At 32.0% G+C, this 21,118-nt stretch overlaps 1 protein-coding gene across 2 annotated transcripts; it reads right to left on the bottom strand.

Annotated features, from left to right (window-relative positions):
• Positions 1-1,391: 1,391 nt before the first annotated feature.
• On the bottom strand, positions 1,392-20,852 carry LOC131158148 (large ribosomal subunit protein uL30y). 2 transcript variants are annotated; one of them, XM_058112796.1, is made up of 8 exons: positions 20,722-20,852; positions 19,478-19,668; positions 19,279-19,376; positions 19,120-19,177; positions 11,548-11,627; positions 11,342-11,444; positions 11,029-11,275; positions 1,392-1,712 (listed from the first exon to the last, which is right to left on the bottom strand). In XM_058112796.1, the coding sequence occupies exons 2-7, from the start codon at positions 19,661-19,663 to the stop codon at positions 11,060-11,062; spliced, it is 741 nt and encodes a 246-aa protein (XP_057968779.1). In that variant the 5' UTR covers positions 19,664-19,668; positions 20,722-20,852; the 3' UTR covers positions 1,392-1,712; positions 11,029-11,059. The 2 variants fall into 2 exon arrangements, with proteins under 2 accessions (XP_057968779.1, XP_057968780.1); XM_058112797.1 differs by having other exon boundaries at positions 19,478-19,665; positions 20,722-20,814.
• Positions 20,853-21,118: the final 266 nt, after the last annotated feature.

Below are 21,118 nucleotides of genomic sequence, written 5' to 3'. Positions count from 1 at the left end.
TATTAATTTTGTTGTATTGTTTACATTTTTAATTTGGAAATTTTGTTTTTCTAAAAAACTTGGGGTTAGGCCTCGCATGGACCAAATTTGGGTTGACGAAAAAAAAAATCAAATGACCTGAATTTCAATAAATTAAAATTGGATAGCTTAAAATAATCTAATATGACCTCTAAGCTTAGGATGCAAAAACTAAGTTGACTTAAATGATAATTCCGAACTCAAAAAAAAATTTCACTATTGTCGAGTCAGTTAATTAATTTTAAATCATCATTTTGGGAAGTAAATATGAAATTTGAGCAATATGAATCAGCTAGCTTTAGTCTCGGAAGATAAATTGAGATTTTTTTTAAAATTAAACGATTTGATTTATCCCAATCTCAAAATCTATGTAGGATTCTTGAAATCAACAAATCAAATGTTCCTAAATCCAACTGCATTTACAGATAACCGATTAATATTTGGTCATCATGATATGAACATTTTTTATATGAATTTTGAAAGGTAGAAGAAAAACAATTGATAGGTATCCTATCAATTGCACTCAAGTTAGGGAAGATATAGAAGAAACAATAGCACAATTTAATCAACTTTGGGGTAAGTGTCGGGAGATCTAATCAACTGCATTGAGAATTGAATCATGTATAAGCACCATACTAATTTATTTTAAATTAATATTATTGATTAAATTAATATTTTTTATTTATTTAATATTAATTTAAATTAATATAAGGTTCTTCTTCTTCTTCATTTTAGAAATAAATCATGTTTTATCGGTAATATGTTATAATACATAATAAAATAATATGACTAGTTTCTAATATATTTTTTTAAATCAATAATTGCTATTAAAATTTATTATATTTACAAAACTTATCTTGTAATGCCCCGAATTCGGTAGGATCTAAGGTGCTACTTTCTATAAATAGCTCATAGCATAAGTAAATAAATCTCAAATATCTTTATTATTAAAGTACTAATTAGTCGTATTACAAACATATCTCCAATATCAAAAATTAACATTCTTAAAATTCCATTATATGAAAATATAACCAATTGGTACCACATTAATATTTATCCTAAATTACTCTTTCTAATCTCGCCCATGGGCTTACTATGTCAGATTTTCGGTACGCTCTTCAAAGTTATTTGTGATGTAAGATAATATTTGGGTGAGACGACGCTCAGTAAGTAAGAGAGATTATATCAGTGTGTAGCTAAGATGAGTTTTACTATATCACAATTTTGTACTAGTAAACTTTTAATGCCATAACTTCGCAATACATTTGAAAAACTGTATAATATATGTTGCGACGCCCTGATTTTTCTACCATTATTTTTTCCTAATTTTTCTACCATTATTTTTTTTCTAATTAAACAACAATAAATAATCAATATCACAAACATCTCTAATACCATATGTCAATATAACCTGACCCGAAGTGGGGTACCGGGTGATCAGTCCATCCAGAATCACAATACTCATACAGGGGAATACATATCATAAGTGAGCCCAATATACAATACCAACCAAATACAATACAATACCAGAGTACCACCCATCTATACATACACATATACAACTCCAAGAATCCACCCAAATATACTAGGGAATTTCACACATCACATTTCCCAACTCAAAACACTTACCCTGTCTATCAGGGTATCAGCTCCCCTCTATCTCAGAGCTCTCTCTACTGATTTGTCCTAATCTCCTGAAATATTTGGAATCTAGGTGAGACATTTCTCAGTAAGATGGAATAAATTATTGACAGTGTGTGGCACATGAGTTTTGATATATTATACACATCCATTTAAATAAGTATATCAGCTAGGAAAAATATACAGATATGTACTCACAATCATGTGTATGTAAATATATTTTCAAAAACTTTCATATCATTTTCATAATCATATACATATATTTTCATTTTCACAAATCTTATTCATGTGCTTTCAAATCTCATATCATATACATACTCTTTCCTTTCTCATACCATATACATACCCATTCATTTCTCATATCATACACATACTTTTCTCATTTCCCATAATTATATTCACATTCTTTCATTTCTCATATTCATATTCACATTTTCTTTCATTCCTCATATTCATATTCACATTCTCTAGCCTACAGGTGTCCACTAGCATATAGCACGTCACGTCTGTAACCCACGACTGTTCATTTCTCATGTCAATTTCACATTTTTTTCATTACTCATATTCATATTTACATTTTCTAGCCCATGGATATCCATCAGCCTATAGCACGATGCGTCTATAACCCATGGCTATTCATTTTACTTTTCACTTTTCATAACATTTTCTAACTTATGAGCATCCACCAATATATAATTTACGTCGCGTCTGTAACTCATGGATGCCCTGAGGATATTCACATCGTCGTGTATTCACCCCACATGACCGGATTGTGTGGCCCGAAGGCTGGATCTAACATGTCAGAATATTTTATGATTATGCAGAACATATGCAGCTAGATAATGATTTTCAGAAAATGTTATAAACATTATAGAAAATTATGATATTGTTCAGTATAATATGACACATCAGTTGGCCTAGTGCCGTGATAGTTTAGTTTCAGCCGGCCTAGTGCCGTGACAGTTCAGTTTCAGCCAATTTTATGTCGTGATTAGATATTTATGACAGATTTTATGCAGAAATATAAAAATGAGATATGTTACAGTTATATTATATGAAATATATTATATGTCTATATACATATAGATGTATGCATATGTGTTTGTGTGCTAGGTTGTGTATTAGTGTGTGTTTCTTTTTATTATTACTTAATCTTATTATTATTAAAAATTTAAAAAGAAAAAATAAAATATGGAAAATCCCAAAAATATGAGTTTGATCTAGTGGTTCTCATAGTTTGTTTCTGACTGATAATGGGATAAACGGGAGATTTCAACTATATAGTGGTTTCTTCCCCTCATCTTTAGGCATGGCAGGAGTTTTAACCTTTGAAAATCGTATGATTTGAGAAGGATTATGACTTCGACCAACAAAATTATACTAAACAAACCATATTTTGTTCATTCAATATTGTCAGAGTTTTCCTTTTTCCAAAAATATTTCAAAAAAAGAATTCCAAAAATATGTGCTTTTTCACTCATTGTTTCTAAACACCGGTAATACAAGTCTGGTCCCCTTTTCTAAAAACTTTGGTTTTCTAGGTTGGAAATACAAGCACGACGTTTCAAAACCAACTGCTTTCTTCCATCACCATCATGTCTTTATTAAAACCTAGGGTTCTGAAGTCAACTCCTTTTAGAGCAATATTTTGAATTGTTCGAAGCCATGTTGGAGTGTTTGGACAATTATTCCATCACTGGAGAACCAAAAGGGGCATTTTTTTTTTTCATTTTCTATTTCTTTTCTTTTTTAAGGCAATACATACATAATTACGGTAATCGTTCTATAAATGGATGTCGTTAGGGGTCCTAAAACGTTGATCATCACCAAGATGATTGGCTAATCACCTTCCCTACACAAAAATATACTTCCGAACCCTAAATCTGGCTTTCGTAGAACTTTTGTAGATTTTTTCTTTATTTTCCCTGCGTTTTTTAAAAAAATTAAGGTGGTGACTCCGTGTTTTAACTGTTTTTACCCTTTTGTTTTCAAAAACTTTTTCTTATTTCGAGCTTCATCGACACCCTGAACAAAATCTGGCAACAAGAGGAACAACTATTGACTTCACCAAGTGTTGCAACCATTCAAGATGGTCTATTTCCAAATGAATCACTCACAAAGAAACATCGTCTTAGCTATCATCTTTAAGTTCGTCTACAAGTTCGTTTACTTAGATATTATGATGTCTTTTTCACACCGCAAACACAGGCATACTAGAAATCAATAAAAAAAAAATTATGTAAATATGTATGTAATTATATGGACATGATATGTACATACAGTTAGTTGAATGGGTATAAATCTGTCTTAAACAACATAACAATGTGCAAATAATTTAAGTTTTTTATATACTCTAGTTAATTTCTATAATTGGTTCTGCTAACAATAATAAATATTATTCCTTCCCCTTTGGTTGCAGCACTGCGCTATGACATCATCAATGATTTGGGTTTGCATAAACAGACCTTTCAGTACAACTTTTTGGTTGCATCTTTTGGAATAGGTAGTGCAATTTAATGTTCTTTTTTTGTTGGTAATTCTCTATTATCCTGCTATAGTGACAAACAATTGTAAGACCTTGGCTACTACTATCACCCATATTTCTAGAACTATTTACTACTCTGTAGAGGTATAAGTGAGTCAAGTTTAGTCGCGAGCAACTAAAACTCGACTCGTTTTCTAATTTGACTTCACTTGATCCTACTCGAACTCGAGTCAAATTCGAGCCACTAGAGTATTTTAATAACTCGAGTTTGAGCTACTAGAATATTTTAATAACTCGAGTTCAAATTCAGTATTAGTACTCGAGTTGAGTTTCAAGCTTAATTAAACTTTTTAATTCAATTATTTTTATATTATATTTTTCATATAATATATATTTTTAAATGTATTTAATATTATAAGTACATTATATATATTTATATATGAATTTAATATTAACTTATAATCGAGTTGAGCTTAGTTGAGTCAAGATTGAATTTTATAAACTTACAGAATAGTCGAGTTCAAGTTTTACAATTATGAAATTGATAGAGTGCGAGTCAATTTTTAGTTTAACATTTTCGATTTGAGTCAAGTTTGAGTATTTTACTGTGTCAACTCGACTCAACTCAAACATACCCCTACTCCTCTGTGATCTAATATAACTTTCTTTAATGTATCTACCACACAATTTTATGAATATATACTACTTTAGTGCCTTTAAAATTCTATAATTTGTATTGATGTGCTTTCATTATTCATTTGTGTAATTCTGCAAGGTTGTGAGTCTTACTCTGTAAAGACCAAAAAAATTATAACTATTAAAATAATTAGGAAAGATAATAAATGTAGTAGATAAATAAATAATAAAGGGAAAAGAGAAAATTTTGAAAGAAGAACAGTAGACCTCGTCGACGAATCTTATGTCTTCGTCAACGAGCGTTCTTCTAGAGATCGTCGACAAAGTTCAATCTCTTGTCGACGAAGACATCCCGAGTGAGTGAATTCCAGATTTTAAGTTTCGTCGACGAACACATATTCTCGTCAACAAAGTCCCTTCTATGGTTCGTTGACAAATCCTATCTTCTCGTCGACGAAGCCACATGGCAACATCGTGTATAAAAGGATCCAAAGTTGCTTCTTCGAGAAGAAACTCATTTTCCTCTGTTTTTCTCTCTCTAGAATGGTTTCCTCTACCTTCTCTCTTCAAATCTGGCCCGGATTCAACCCGAATCAACAAACGGAAACCGCTACGGTGTTCTAGAGGTGATTCTCTACACATCTAGCGGAGCAGATTTCTAAACTAAACTTTCTAGGCATAACTCCAAAGTTGAGGTAAGGGTTAGGATTCTTAGTTTTTGGAGGTTTAAATGTTTATTTGAGGTTTATAGGTTGAGAAAATGCTAAAATAGTAGGTTATTTGGGGTTTATCTAATTAAACTAGGGTTTTTGATTCAGCAGTCGAGTGAGCGTCATAGGCATTATTTTGGAATTCCTGTTGGCGTAGTTCAAGAAAGTAAGTAAGGGGAATATATTAAATCAGGGTTTTTGTGAAATTAATCGGTAAAAATGGAAAATTTATGTATATATGTATATGATTTTCATGTGAGTTCTGAAAAGCCAACCATTTAAATGATAAATTTTTTAGTCTAGGGTTGTGTTACTAGTTATATTTGTGAAAAATGAAAGATAAAATGACATATTTTCTAGATAATTGGTAAAAAATTAAATGTATATTTTCAGTGTATTAAAGATGATTATGGTTGGCTTATTTTTTATAAATGTATGATTATATGTTGTTAAATTGTGTGGCATGAGTAAAAGGAAATTTTTTTATTGAACTATGATATATGTATGAGATGTAGGAAATACTAGAAATGTATTGATAATCAAAATGGGATATGGTTTATTATGCATGTGTTTGGAATTGTTAAATGACAATGTATGGTTTGAGAACTCTAGTAAACTGAAAAATGGGCACACTACTGTTGCGGATATATTTGGCGGAGCTAGTGCACCCACACGTCTTAGATAGAGTGTGGAATGGGATGGTCGATTGTGCTGGGAAGGGTAGTGTCCCCCTAGAGTCTAGACCAATGTGGGAGTAGCCAATCGGACCTACAAACAGTAGAATGTGATTGATTTAGCTCTGGTAGGCCAACTAGAGTTAAGTACAGCCTTCAGGCCGCACAACCCATCATAGGGCGGAAGCATGACTATGATCTTCGATCAGTATAGAGAGTTTTAAACACATAATTGTTATTTTAACCATGGTTAATAAGGAAAACGACATATATGAGAACAACGGATATGGAAAGTGGCAAATGAAAATGATATGGACAAGAATGATATGGAAACATATTATAAAAAATATGGAATATGAATATGAATGTAATGAATGATACGGAAATAACAAATATAGAGTAAAGAAAGAAATGTATTATATATGGTATTATTTAATGTATTTGGGGCGGGGTATACTCTTCGCCCGAGGACTTGTTGAGAAAGACGAGTGCCTTGATAGGTATCAGATATAGCTGTGAGTTGCATAACGTATTAGGGAAGAGGGAAGCTACTTGTATGGGCGGGTAATCTTCCCTAGTCTCGAGAACTTCTATTAGTAAACCTTTGTGTGAATGTGTGAGTACGAGATAAACTATCCTCTTGAAGACTTACTCAGTAAGGTAAGTACCCTAATATGCTTCAGATGTGACCGTAGGTTGCATTTAGTATCAGAGTAGAGGGGTACTACTTGTATGGGCGGGTAATCACCCCAATGCTTGGGAACTCTCGTTGGGAGCAGAAAATGGTTTTATAATTATGGTTTTATTTAAAAATAAAAAATATAAACGTATATTGTTCACAAATCTCATGCTAGCCACACACTATTTTAATGTATTTTTTTCTTACTGAAATATGTCTCACCTGATAATGGAATTTATCTTTTTCAGGACCTTCGTAGGATCGAGCTTAGGGAGCTCGAGCTATTGTATCACTTTTGAAAGCGAGGGTATAAACTTTGATTAAAATTTTTAGGGTTGTAATATATTTCTATTTTCAGAGTTGTGAATATTTGTGAATATTGGATGTTAGGTTATGTTTTGAGATGTATATAGGTATAGAAATTCTGGTATATTTTATTGAGGATATATTGTTATTTCTGATGTGTATTGATATAGACTCAGGTATTATAATATCAGATACAGGAGAGATATTCAAGAGATGTAATTTGAATAACACTCCAGACCCTAGTTTTGAGATTATGTTTATCTGCATGAATTATTTAGTTTAATCAATATGTGCCTACTTGTTGATGATATTCAGACCATATGTATGTTGGTGTATGGCTCTGCTTCTTTCTACATATATGTGTGTGTGTGTGTCCATATATATATATATATATATATATATATATATGAATGTATATACATGGGTCTAAATATGATATTCATGGTAAATGTTATTTATTAAATTTGCTTAGCGTATAATTGTTTTTAGGGAAAAAGATACTCACATTTCCTAAGATTTGTTAAAAAGACAAGAACCTCCCTTAAGGTTTTTAAAATCCCACAAAACTCCCTTCAAATTTGAATCTATGGACACTCATACCCCTTCATATCAACTTTCTATTAATATTCAAATGGAAGTTTGAAAAAAAAAATTAATTATGCCCTCAAACCTCCGGAGGTGCTAGCTTCCTACATGTTATGTGGCTGGAAAAAATTTTCCCTTACTGCATGTGTTTATGTACTCACGAAAAAATTAAAAGGAACAATATGTACGATGGCGAGAATATTTATTACCACGTTGCGTAGCGCGGTCAAACTTTTTAGCATATTTTAATATCTAAAAATAATTTTTCAAATTAAATCATTCATTTATATATTTTTTAATTAAAATTAAAATTAAATATGAAATTTTGAAATATATTAAGAAAAAATATCTTATAATTTCTATAATTTTGAAGAAAAATAATAAGTCATTTAAAAACTATTTTTACTAGTTTTCAATTGTCAAGCATATAAAAAAAGTGAGTTTTAAAATATAATAATTAAATAATTATAAAATATTTTTTGTTTGAATTATAATATTTTAAATTTGTATTCTTTTGTATTTTTATATGAACAAGAAACACTAAACTCCCTTGAAGTTTTGTAAAAAGACAAGACTTTCCTTGAAATTTTAAAAATATGATGAACCTCCCATGAGACAACAACAACAACAAAAAAATCAAGCCTTAATCCTACTAGGTGGGGTCGACTATATGAATCTTTTTCCGCTAATTTATGCAATAATGGACCATTTCTTTTGATAAATTTAAGGATATTAAATCCTTACTCACTATCTCCTCCTAAGTTATTTTAGGTCTACCTTAACCCTTCTATCACTCCCCACGATAACTAAGTCACAACTCCTCACAGGTGCACTATGTGGCCTACATTGTAAGTGTCCATACCATCTGATCAGTCCCTCCCTTTATTTTATCTTTTATAAGAGTTACACCTAACTTACCACGAATATGTTCATTCCTTAATTTATCTTTTCAATGTTATATCACTTATTCATCTAAGCATTTTCATCTAGGCAACTTTTACTTTTTGGATATTATGTTTTTTCGTCACCCAACATTCTGATCCATATAGCATTACTGATCTCCCATGAGGTTTGATAAAAAATAAAAAAAAACGCAAACCTTCTTGATGTTTCAAAACTTCAACAAGCTACCCTGATAATTGATTTTTGGAAAACCTCAAGGAAGATATTTAAAATTTTAAAACCTGAGGAATGTGTGTAGGCGTGTATTTTTTCTCAAACTTCAGGTTAGTTTCACCCAACCTCAAAAAATGTCAATGTCTTTTATCTTTTTCATAAAGACAAAAAAAAAATTATTTAATATTTAAATATATTGACCAAACAAGTGGAATTCAACTTCAGATTTTACTTTTATTTTTAATTTTCATAATTTTTTATGCCATTTTATTCATATCCTTTAAATTCAAATTCAAATTTTAAAGTCTGTAAACACAAGATTAGACAGTAAACAAAATATAAAGAAATAATAATTGTATTTGAAATTTAAAAAATTCATCCACTTAGGGCTTTTCAATTCTACTGAAGTTCTTCACTGATGAGGCTTTTTTTGGGTCTTCACAATTATTCTACAATTCTTCCTAATTCAAGAGGGGCCAAAAAGTCAAAATTATCAAACTATGAAGAATTGTGAGATAATTGGAAAAACCTAAAAACGACTAACAAATAATAAAAACAAACCTCAAGTCTCACTAAGCGTGGTCAATTACATGAATCTTTTTTGGCAAATTTACACAATCATAGGCAATTTTCTCTGATAAATTTAAGGCTGTTAAATCTTTATTCATGATCTCATTTTCAATTATTTTAGGTGTACCCTCATCCCTTTTATTGTCCTCATTTGTGCACTATTAGTGCCTACGTTGCACATCCCAAAACCATTTAAGTCGCCCTCTTATCTTATCTTTGGCAAGAGTATGTTCATTCCTGAATCTATCTTTTAACATTTATACCACTCATCCACTTTAACATTCTCATCTCCACAACTATATCTTAACCACTCAGTATTCGGATCCGTATAACATAGTTAGTCTTATAGCCGTTCAATAAGACTTTCCTTTATTCTATAATCACATAGCTCGCCTAAAACACTTTCATTTTATCCAACTTACTTTAACTCTATACATTACATCTTCAATTTCTCTTTCAACTGGTATAACATATATAAAGCATCAAAATTTGCTAGTGCTTATTGATTTCTTGATCATTATTTCTATAATATTCCCCCGAATTTCATATATCCCATCTTATATCTACTTATCTCTTTACAATTCTAACCAATTTTCTACAATTCTAACCAATTTTCTACTCCATCCCAAATACTATCATCTACAAAAACACACCATGAAACCATATTTTGGATATACTTCTAGCATATTCCTCCTTCACTGGGGCAAAAAATAAGGAGTAGCAAATCCTTGATGAACACCAACTGGGACTAAAAATTCACCAACCTCTCTCCACCTATAATCCTAAAGCTAGTCATTCCACCACCTACATATCCTTAATGACATCATTATACCTACTATATGCGACATTTTTTTTAAAAATAAAAATACTCACCATAAAAAGTTTTTTTAAGTACCCTATCATATACTTTCTCTATATTAATAAAACCATATGCAGCATCCTCTTCTCTCTCCTCAACATTTTCATTTCTTCAAAAATATATAAATTCTAGTGTAGATCTCCCAGGAAAGAAACCAAAATGCCTGAACTACACATAATTGCAATAGAATTGAAGTACCCAAAAAAGCCTAAGTACTTAAACGATATATAATAGTCACGGAGATCTTCCTAGAATTTTATTTTTTTTAAAGATTCTTGTGCAAGGGTGGTGGGGAGATGATTTTTTAAAAATAAAAAAGAAGTGCATCTATTAAAAAAAAAAAACTGCTTAGCAAACAACATAAAAAGCTAAAGTGCCATAGAATTTCAGCACCCAAATATTTTCTACACAATATGACAAACTATTCTGGGTAGCATGCATCAATTAATCAAGAATCCGCATAAAAATTAAATGACCATGCAATCATTTAGAATATTAGGTAGGTTCCCACATAATTGCAATGTAACATTAAAAAAATTATTGTAGGTACCACCAGCTTACAAATCAAAATGAAGGCATAAAAGCACCATATGCCAGGTTCTATGCTTGAGGGGGAAACCAAAAAAAACGCCATCCAACTGAAAAGGGGGGGATTTGAAACAAATTCTACTTGTTGCCACACGCAAAAAAAAAAAAAAAAAAAAACAAAACAAAAAAACAAAAACAAAAACAAAAACAAAACTTCATACCTCAAAACAATAACACAAGTACCGCTACAGTCTAATTCATTCTCCTGATCATCTCATTGATGTAATTTTCACGGTTTCCAGCATCTCCTCCTTCAACGTAATGATTTCGCTTCTTTTTCAGACCGCCCAATGGTGCCTTGAGTTTGAATGGCCATAGGAAGTTATTTGCCTCTTTAAAATGAGGGCCAACAGTCATGATCTCATGGATAAGATCTTCCATGCAGATAATGCCAAACTTTCCAAGAGCCTGTGATAACAGTGTTAGGAACAATATATTGCATGGTCAACAATGATCATATACAAACAGACAAACCTGTTCAATGATTGAGTTGTCGGTCAAAGCAATCCTCTGCCTGTTTAGCTTCCCATAACCCCTCTTATAGATCAATTCTTTAACACTTTTCAAGTTGGGGTATCTGGAGCATAGAGCAAAAAGTGCACATTCAGTTAAGCAGGCAGGATAAATATAAAGGAATTTGGAACACTCAGTGCTTCAAAACCCAGAGGTAAAATACATACCCAAAAGTCACATAAGGTTCCACCCTATGCAGCATATTCATTGTTGCCTTGTTCACCTTTAGGAAGACACCATTGAATATCTGCACCAGAACAGAAAAGGAAAATGAAGATAATAAAAAAGGGGAGGCAAAATCTTGATAATAATTTAAATTATATGCAAACTATCTGTTAAATCCATGAAACCACAAAAATGTATTATGTACCCTTGTATGGTTAACCTTGCACACATCTTAACATATTTCAGTCATTCACTCAGTTCATACATAACCAATGCTCTCATACCTTTGAAACTTCAATTTAGGGCTAACCTAAACAAAACTTCTCTCCAATGGTGACAAGATCTTAATTATAATGGAATTTCACTCCATAAAATCTTCTTTAGTAAACCTCAAAAATATTTTTGGTCAAATAAACAAATATTGGTTACAATAGGCTAGATTACAGAGAATGTCCTTAAATTTAAATTCAGTTCAGAGAATATAATTTATTTCATCCAAGTCCCAGAATTTTTTGTCTCAATCCAATGGGTTCGTGATTTGGCCACATTTAACTTAATTTTATTTGGGAATATTGCTAACTTGAAAGCCTAGAGCAGCGCATGAGACCAGGTAAAACTGAGAGCCCTAAGCCACCAAGCCAAAACCCTTTTGTAAAAATAATAAGACATAACAGAGGAGGGGACATAGGCAGACGGTAAAAAAATGTGAGATTTTATGATTCATTCTCTTTTGTTACTTGATTTCCATGCCATGGACTCAATTGTCTGTCAGTGTAATAATAAAAACATAATTCTCATTTCCATTGTTATTCTCAATTTCATCTTGCTGAGGTCTATCTATTTTCTTGCCTGTGTTCATCTCAATCTTATATTTATCTTTTTGGATTCTAAATTTTAGATCGGGTTTCTCAGCATTAAATGTTGCCTTTAATTTTGAATAGGAACTCAGCATTCTTGTTTAATTTTACTTCATTAATTTTTTTTTCAGTTCCATTCATCAATTCTGCCTTCAATTTTGAATAAGTACTCTTCATTAGGCTTTCAATTTGACTATGGAAAATCCATCTTAAAATTATATATTTCAAATTTAAGGGGCTATTTGGTACCATTTCTCATTTCTATTTTCTGGTTTTGTTTCGGCAGTGGAGAAACGAAAAACGAAAAAAGGAAAAAAAACAATTCATTTCCAGTTTTTGTTTTAACGCATTTTTTTACGTAAATTTTTGCGTGACTTGTTATAAGTTTTAGGACATGTTTGGTATCATTTCTGTTTCTGTTTTTGTTTTATATAGTGAATAGACAATTTTAAGATGTTTCCAAAAAAACTAAACCAAATTTTATGATTTTCAGTTGTTTTGACTATTTCAGAATACCTTAATATCAATATTTCGCTTTGGTTGATTAAGTCATTCATTTTATACATAATTTTTAACCAAAACCAAAATAAAATAACCATATGAATTTTAAATTACCTAAAGAAAAATATTCAAAATTTTTTAAAATTTTTTTAAAAAATATATACTAATAAAATATTTGTACTATATTTCAATTCTCTTGTACAATAACATTTCTAATATAAAGTGAATTCTGAAATATAAAAATTAAGTAAAATAATTATAATAATTTCTGTTTTTACTACATATTTTTTTAATATGTATCTTATTGCATTTTTATTATATAAATAGTTTTTAACTGTTATATGATTCAAAGTCAAAAAAGCCATTTGCTCAATGAAGTTCTTAATTTATTTAAGTTTAGGAATACAAACCGATTTTGGTTTTTGTTCATTATTTCCAGATTTTGTTTTGGTTTTTGTTTTCATGATTATTAATGGTATGTCATACTAAACGGCACCTAAGTTTTCTGCAGCCATTTTTATTAATTTTATGTAGAAAGTTCCCATCTTGCACCATGACCATGTCTAAGTTGCACTTGACCACACAATATGGCCAGGCGGATACATAGGAGTCAAACCAAGCTTTGAGAGACAAACTGGGAGTAGAAAATGAAATGTGAGATAATTGAATTTCACTCAAGTTAGCAAAAATCCACAAATGGAATTAAGATTGATCACATCAGAACAATATTGGAATGACTTTGAATAGTTTTGAGACTTTAATGAGACAAATTGAAGCTTCAAGACTAAATTGAAACTTGGGACAAAGTTTAATGACTATTGAACAATTTACCTAGTTTCCTATACTTTTACAATATAATAGGGCATTGTTGTGTGAAAATTCAATCTTCCTGTAATTATTTTAGTTTACACCCATTGGTGACACAAAAGGGTCACCAAGTTTGATGACTCTAGGGCCCAATAATTGATCTAATGGTTGGAGTGGAACTTCAATATTGGATGGAGCTTGATGATCAACTTTCACCCCTATCCAATACCTGGTGCGGCTTGATCAACATGATCAAACATAACAGCATTTTAAAATTCTAAAAATCTCATAATAAAAGCAAACTTGGACTACATGACCCAGAATCCAAGTTCAACCCATCATCTGATAGGGCCAAATACGACATAAGTTGAACTTTCATTCTATTACAAAGATCATTTTCTTAACCCTTATAAGACCCACAAGTGCACATTGATGTGCTAGACACTACCATTGAATTTTCTACTTCCTAGTACCATGCTCACTCCTTGCTTTGTGTAACTATGACACAAGCACTGCACTTCAGTAGATAAAACCTTTCCTCGACTGAACAAGTGCATACCCACAATAGACACACAGTTTTAACCTCATGATTCAACCATAAAGTATACTTACCAGCAGTAAAGCACTCGATATGATAATCACTTTTTTTAACATGACAAACAAGACTTATTGTGCAAAACAACTTATTTTAAACAATAAGTTCTATACGCACTTTTTTCAAGTGCTGTCAAACAGGGGCACAATATGCCCTGACCCTTCAAACCATAATTATTTATATTTTCCAACAAAGAACTCAATTATTAACATCATGCCGTAATAATTAGCGAGAAATGCCAATAGTAGGTAATTAATTTATGGGATAGAGCAATCTTCCCTGTCTCCTATTGGGTGCATTCTCCTGGTTTTTTTGGCAGTTTATTGCTTTCCAGTCTCAAAAGGGATTGGAAGACAGCACTTTTTGTCATTTAAATACCTGTGTGTTTTTCCTGTTCTTTAATCCTTTGGATCATCGGTGAGGAATCCTTGACCTCCAAGCCTTGTACTCCATTTTGTTGGACATACAGCACTTTTTGTCATTTAAATACCTGTGTTTTTTCTGTTCTCTAATCCTTTGGATCATCGGTGAGAAATCCTTGACGTCCAAGCCTTGTACTCCGTTTCGTTGGGCATTAATAAATTGTCTTCTCTCCCCCCCCCCAAGGGAAAAAAATAGGTAACTAATTATAGAAATTACAAATAATATAAATTAAATTTATTCGAAGATTTCTCCACGCAGAAAAAATATTAAGACAGAAACCATAAGGGGCCGTTTGGTATCACTGTCTAAAATTAAAGAAACGAAAACCAAAAACCAGAAAGAGAAACTAAAAACTACACACCAGCAACCTTTTCGGTTAGCATTTATGAAACCAATATAAATTAAAATTTTAATTAAAAATTGCTTATTTTCATCTTTAAATCAAATAATATTATAAAAATATGATTAAAATAATAAAATTACAAATAATACACATTAAAAAATTACTATAATAAAAATAAAATATATTATAATTATTTTACTTAATTGTTCTACTTTCAAATTTTACTTTACCATAAAATTTTATTAGACATGACAATTAAAAAATGGTGAAAGTATTCTGTTGTTGGCATTTTTATTATTTTTTGAAATTTATGCATATATTTCTTTTAATAATATTTAAGTTCATATGATTGATTTTACTTTAAAAGTGTATAAAATGAATAATTTAATCTAAAAAAAAATTATTTTTTAAAGTTAATATTTCAGGCAACAGGTTGCCAAAACAACCAAAAGCCATAAAATCGGGTTTTCAATTTTTTGGCAAACAGCTGAAAATCGGCAATAGAAACAAAAAATTTGAAAACATAAATAAACACGTTTTAATAATCTGTTTCTTCACTGTGGAGAAATAAAAATAGAAAACAACAACAACAACAATGCCAAACAATAGAGGTGTAATCGGTTCATATTGGTTTTGTTTTGACCAAAAACGATAACCAAACCGAAAAAATCAATTTTCAAAATTTGAAACCCCCGAACTGTTCACCGACGGTTTAGTATAATCGTAAACCAAATTTTTACGGTTCGGTTCGGTTTTCACTCAGTTTTTAATGCCAAATTTATATTTTTAAAAACAAAAGAAAAGAAATAAAAGAGATTTGCAAGCCCAAAAGAGCCCAAACCCAAATCAAGCCCATCTAAATGTGGACAGGAGTGGCCCACTCACACAACTTAAATGAAGGCCTAAATCATTGCAATAATAGAATGGATAGATGGACTTTTATATGGGAAGGGAGGGAGCTTCTATTCTTCCTCCAACCGATGTGGGACAAAGGTTCCCCCAACCCAACAGCAGGATCTTCCACTCTCCACTACTCTAGTCCCACATCGCCAAAATGAAGATTTTGAGTCATGCATCTTATATAAAATCCATTCCCACTCCTATCTTAATCCTTATCCTTGAGCAAGCTCAACATCAATGCCGCTTTAATAAGTCAAAAAAATTAATTAATAAAACAAAGTATTAAATGCTTTCAGTTATATGATTAAAGAAATAATATATGTTACAGTACACATATATACAGTATTAAAAATAATCATTTTAAAATTATAATCGGTTTTTGGTTTTTTCAGTTCAGTTTTTTAGTGAAACCAAAACCAAAACCGAAACCGAGAGTCGATTTTTTTATAAATTCAAAACCAAAACCGAAACTGAAATACTAAACCGAAATTTCAAACGGTTCGGTTTCAGTCCGCTTCTTGATTTTTCGGTAAATTTTGTACACCCCTACCAAACAGGCTCTAAGTTAATGAAAAATAAAAGACGCCCAATGTTGATTTAGGGGGTAAGGGGGTTGAAAAAGAGGCAACGAACAATGAAGACGAGGAAGAACAAGAAGAAAAGATGACAACAAGCGTAAATAAGGGAATTGGGAACAGAGAAGGAGAGATGAACAAAATGATGCAAGAAGGGGATTGGGAACAAGAGATCAAGAGAAGCAATTGAGACTCCCTTGAACCCATTTGTAAACCACCTTTAAATCAACAGCAGCAACAGCACCAAGGACAGCAGTTAGGGCAAGAAAGAGATAAAGCTGAGAGGGGCAAAATAGACATGAATGTTACACAGCTAGATTTGGAATAATGTCAGTTATTTGAGGTCGAATTTGATCTTTGTAGAAAAAGAGGTAAGAATAAAATAGTGATTCCATCAGGTGAGAAGATAAATCATCATTCTTTTAACTGATAGAATTAGCATTTACTCACAATTCTATCCTCACTTGGAGAAATCAAATGACAGAGTCAAAATTTCAATTCCGATCCAACCTTAAAGCTACCAAGCAATGCCACATTAATCTTTTTACAAGTTACTTCAAAATCAAAAATTAAAGAACTCTCATCTGCAACCAGTTTTTAAAAGGATCTAAAATCATTCCATGGCATTTAGATCAGATTCCTCAGGCAAAACTCTGCCAGCAACTGCTATCACACACAAGTAATCCATGTTCAAGCCGAGAAAAAATTCTTGCTTTTACACAGATAAACTGGGAAGTTTGGAAAAGGTTCTCTATGGAAAATAAAAAAATGTAACTTAGTTTAAATATAGGTTTCTTCTTCAAATGAAAAATTAAAAAAATAGTTTTCCAGTTCTTAAATTTTATTTAGATAACTAAATAATTATATTACGTGTGAGGAAAGAATTACAACTAGTCAGAGGACTCTTGAAAACAGAAAAGAACCAATCTTCCAAGTTTACAATAAACCTTAGAAAATATTAAAACATGTTTTCCATATTTTTTCAAGTTTATTCCCAAACACATAAACATACACACACACATACACACCGCCCCCACCCCTAACTGCCGATGCCTAGGGGTGAGCACCAGGTCAAACCAGCAAATCAACTATACCAAGCATTTTGGTTGGTCTATTTTGGTTTTAAAATTTGTCTTTCTGAGTGTAAGAACACATAAAAACCAGCCCAAACTGCTAAAAATCAACACCTATATATATATATATATGCGCTGACTACACCAGACCAACCTTAGAAGCTCATTAATTTCATGTTTGGATATATGTTTTTATTGTTATTGTATTTCTTATACTCTTTGTTAGGATATAAGTTTATTTCCCTAATTTATTCTTAAACACACACGTAAACACATGCACTCACCCAAACCCGCCTAGGGGTGAGCACTGGATCAAACCAGCAAACCAACTAAAACAAGCACTTTCAGTTGGTCTAGTTTGGTTTTAAAATTTGTTTGTTCAATGGTTTGGAACACGTAAAAACCAGCTCAAAATGCCAACTCAGTACAATATGTTCTAGTTCATTATTTTCATGTTTGGCTATACATTTTTTATTTTTATTGTATTTTGTATAACCTATTTTGTACTACGTTTTTTTGTGTGTATTCAGGTGTTCTATTATAGACAGTATGTTCTAGAGGGCTTTATCTTTTATATTCACCCGTTTCCCATGCCCAGTTTAATTAAGAGTCAACTTTAAAGCCTAAACCATTGACCCAAACTATGAACTGTTGATTTGACAATCCATAGCTTAGTCCGGTTTATGGTTTGGTTTCAGTTTATAATTTCTCCAAACCAACAATGGTCGGTTTGAGTTTGGATTCATAGTGAAACCAACCAAGTTTAATCACCCCTACTGCTGCCACCACATCAAGATGACATTGTCAGCAGACCCACCATTCACCATTGCCACCACAACTCACCACAGCCACCACACCATTCCCGCTGCAACCACCACCCTCCTTTCCTAACACCGCCAAAATACTTGTTACTCTATTATTTCATCAAGAAAGAGATTTTCAGTTTCCAAAAGTTAAAGCATTCATTATGTTTCCTTTTTTTTGTGTGGCAAAGATATGAAATCTGGAAAAGGGAAATGGAAAATATTTTCCACCACACTAGTAGACCCAAAGAAATATCAGCAATTTTAAAAACTAGCCTTGAAAGTAATTAATGGAAACAAGTGATACATATCAAATGCATCCAACTGCACTAGTAATCCAACACAATTGGTCTCGCATCAAACCCATCACAAGGATGGATTTTTATCTAATTCATCAGATAATAAATTATTGCCAACATCAGTTGTGTTCTACCAAAGTTCAAATACTCAGTAGCCACACACAAACAAAAAAGAGAGAAAACCACTTGTGTGCAAACCTTCTTTGGCTACCAAACAATTGTATCAGTAGCCCTTGCCAGGCAAGGCGCTGAACCCACTTAATTCCAACTTGAAGAAATATTTCTAGCCTACAGACTTAAGAAGAAATAACTAAATCATGTGCAGTCAAAAAGCAGTATCTAATAACCAGCTGCTTCTTTGTGGTCTCCAAATGCAAAAACATATAACATAATGTTACCTGTCTTAGACGCAGAAGCTGCAAAATCTTTCTTGTTTTTGGATGCATGGCATTGATACTGAAAATTCCAGAGTCGCAAAAATGAATAAATAAATAAATAAGAGTCAACATTTTGCAGTGAACAAGCCAATATCAGGGGAAATAACATAAAATGCATACCCACGGATACGAATAATAAACAAAAGCTTGGCCTCTGGGTCAACGTAAAATCCACCTTTCAATTTCGCCTCACGCTTCAAATCAATCAGTTCTTTATCCTGCATATCATAATGAAAAATGTTATCTCGGTAATTCAAATGGCAAATCATAAAGATTAAAGAATAAGATTACAACTAGACAGGCGCGTAAGCCCCACTACCTTCTCCTCATACTCCTTTGCATATAGCTTGGCTCTATTATAGATCAATTTCCTGTTCTCAGCATTCTTTTTCTTCTTGGTTTCAAGTTGTTGCTTTGCTGCAAGAGCCCACTCCTCCTCCCTTTTTCTCTTCTTCAATACTGACTCTGGAATCACTGGTCCTCCTTTGGCTGCCTCTTCACCCATTTCTACTGAAAAAACAAAGAAAAATAAATTAGGCGACAAGTCCTAAATTGGGCAATTGCATATATTTAAAAATAAAAGCAAAATAAGTAAAAATAGGACAATAAGACTTTTGCCACAGGCTGAGAAAGGAAGGTTTCATTGCCTACTCTTGACATGTCAGAACTACAACCTGCACCAAACCAGACCTAGTACAATATGTTACCTCAGTTGATTTTCCTACTGTCCTACTTAAAAAGCCAACAACTTTCCAACTTACAGCCATAAAGCCAGGACTCATAAACTCAATTTCTTTTTATTTCGAACACTTCCTTGAGAACCAAGCAGAGTTGAATTAATTTATCATCTTCTTTTTTTCATGGTAGATTCTAGTCTCCTCCAAATTTGAAAACCAATTTATGAAAAAAATTAATATATATATATATATATATATATAGAATAAACTTTAACTTCATTTTTTCTCCATCTTATTCAGTAACCAACAGTGGGTACCCATTGCAAACCAAACAAAAAGCACACACACTAGCTCAGCCTTGATTGATATATATCCAAAAACCCAAAAAAAAATGCCCTGTGCGGCTGCTAAGAAAATGGTAGAAAAAAGAAGGAAATTAACGGTTTTAAATATTAGATTTAAACAAAACCAGCCTCTCGACTATGCTTAATACAAAAAGATTTGGATCGCTGAGTTTACTCCTTCACTTCTTACACTTAAATCAAAACGAATGAACCATACGAATCATCATTTCCCTTCCTTTACATTTTCGTAGCATCCAAACAGATACCAGGAAAAAGAACACAACATCTAAAAATTCACTACAAAAGTTCAGAGAGATTCAAACCAAAGGTATCGAGAATAACCGTTTAAGCCCTACATTCATTGCTACATTTTATACTACTGATTACTTTTGGTCACTTAGAAAAAAAAAAAAGAAAAAAACAAGAAAGGAAAATGAAATAAACTAAAAGACTGAAACTTAAAAATCTTAATCCTTCTCTCTTATTTCTTTTACTTTCTAGTTGACGTAAACTGATGTGAAGATGAAAGAAACTGGACGTACCCAGCTCGCCGACGGTTGATCGTCTAGGGTTTGTCCCTGGCTGGAGAATTGGAGCTGGCTGGAGAGGAGAGGTTTCGGCAGAAGCTGCGAAGTTTATAGGGTTTTGAGCATCCAACGGTCCGGAGTTTCTTTGGGAGTTAAAGTGGATCTGGGCCGTTGGCCGTAGTAATTCCTTGGACGTTTTTGCTCACTCGTATGACGGGCACGTACAATGCACGTGCCTATCTTGATATTAATTTCTTAACTTAATATTTATTATATATTAGCAGAGATCCGTGAAATGCATGAATTTATAATTTATATATTTTAAGAATAAAATAGAATTACATAATATTAGGTAAATTGAATATTTTTTTTATAGTTGACTATTTAAAATGTTTTAAATAGTTATAAAATT

This window comes from Malania oleifera, chromosome 6, assembly GCF_029873635.1.
Source record: "Malania oleifera isolate guangnan ecotype guangnan chromosome 6, ASM2987363v1, whole genome shotgun sequence".
Taxonomy (NCBI): Eukaryota; Viridiplantae; Streptophyta; class Magnoliopsida; order Santalales; family Ximeniaceae; genus Malania; species Malania oleifera.
The sequence above is the reverse complement of the archived record's forward strand: the minus strand, read 5'-3'. Positions and strand labels throughout refer to the sequence as shown.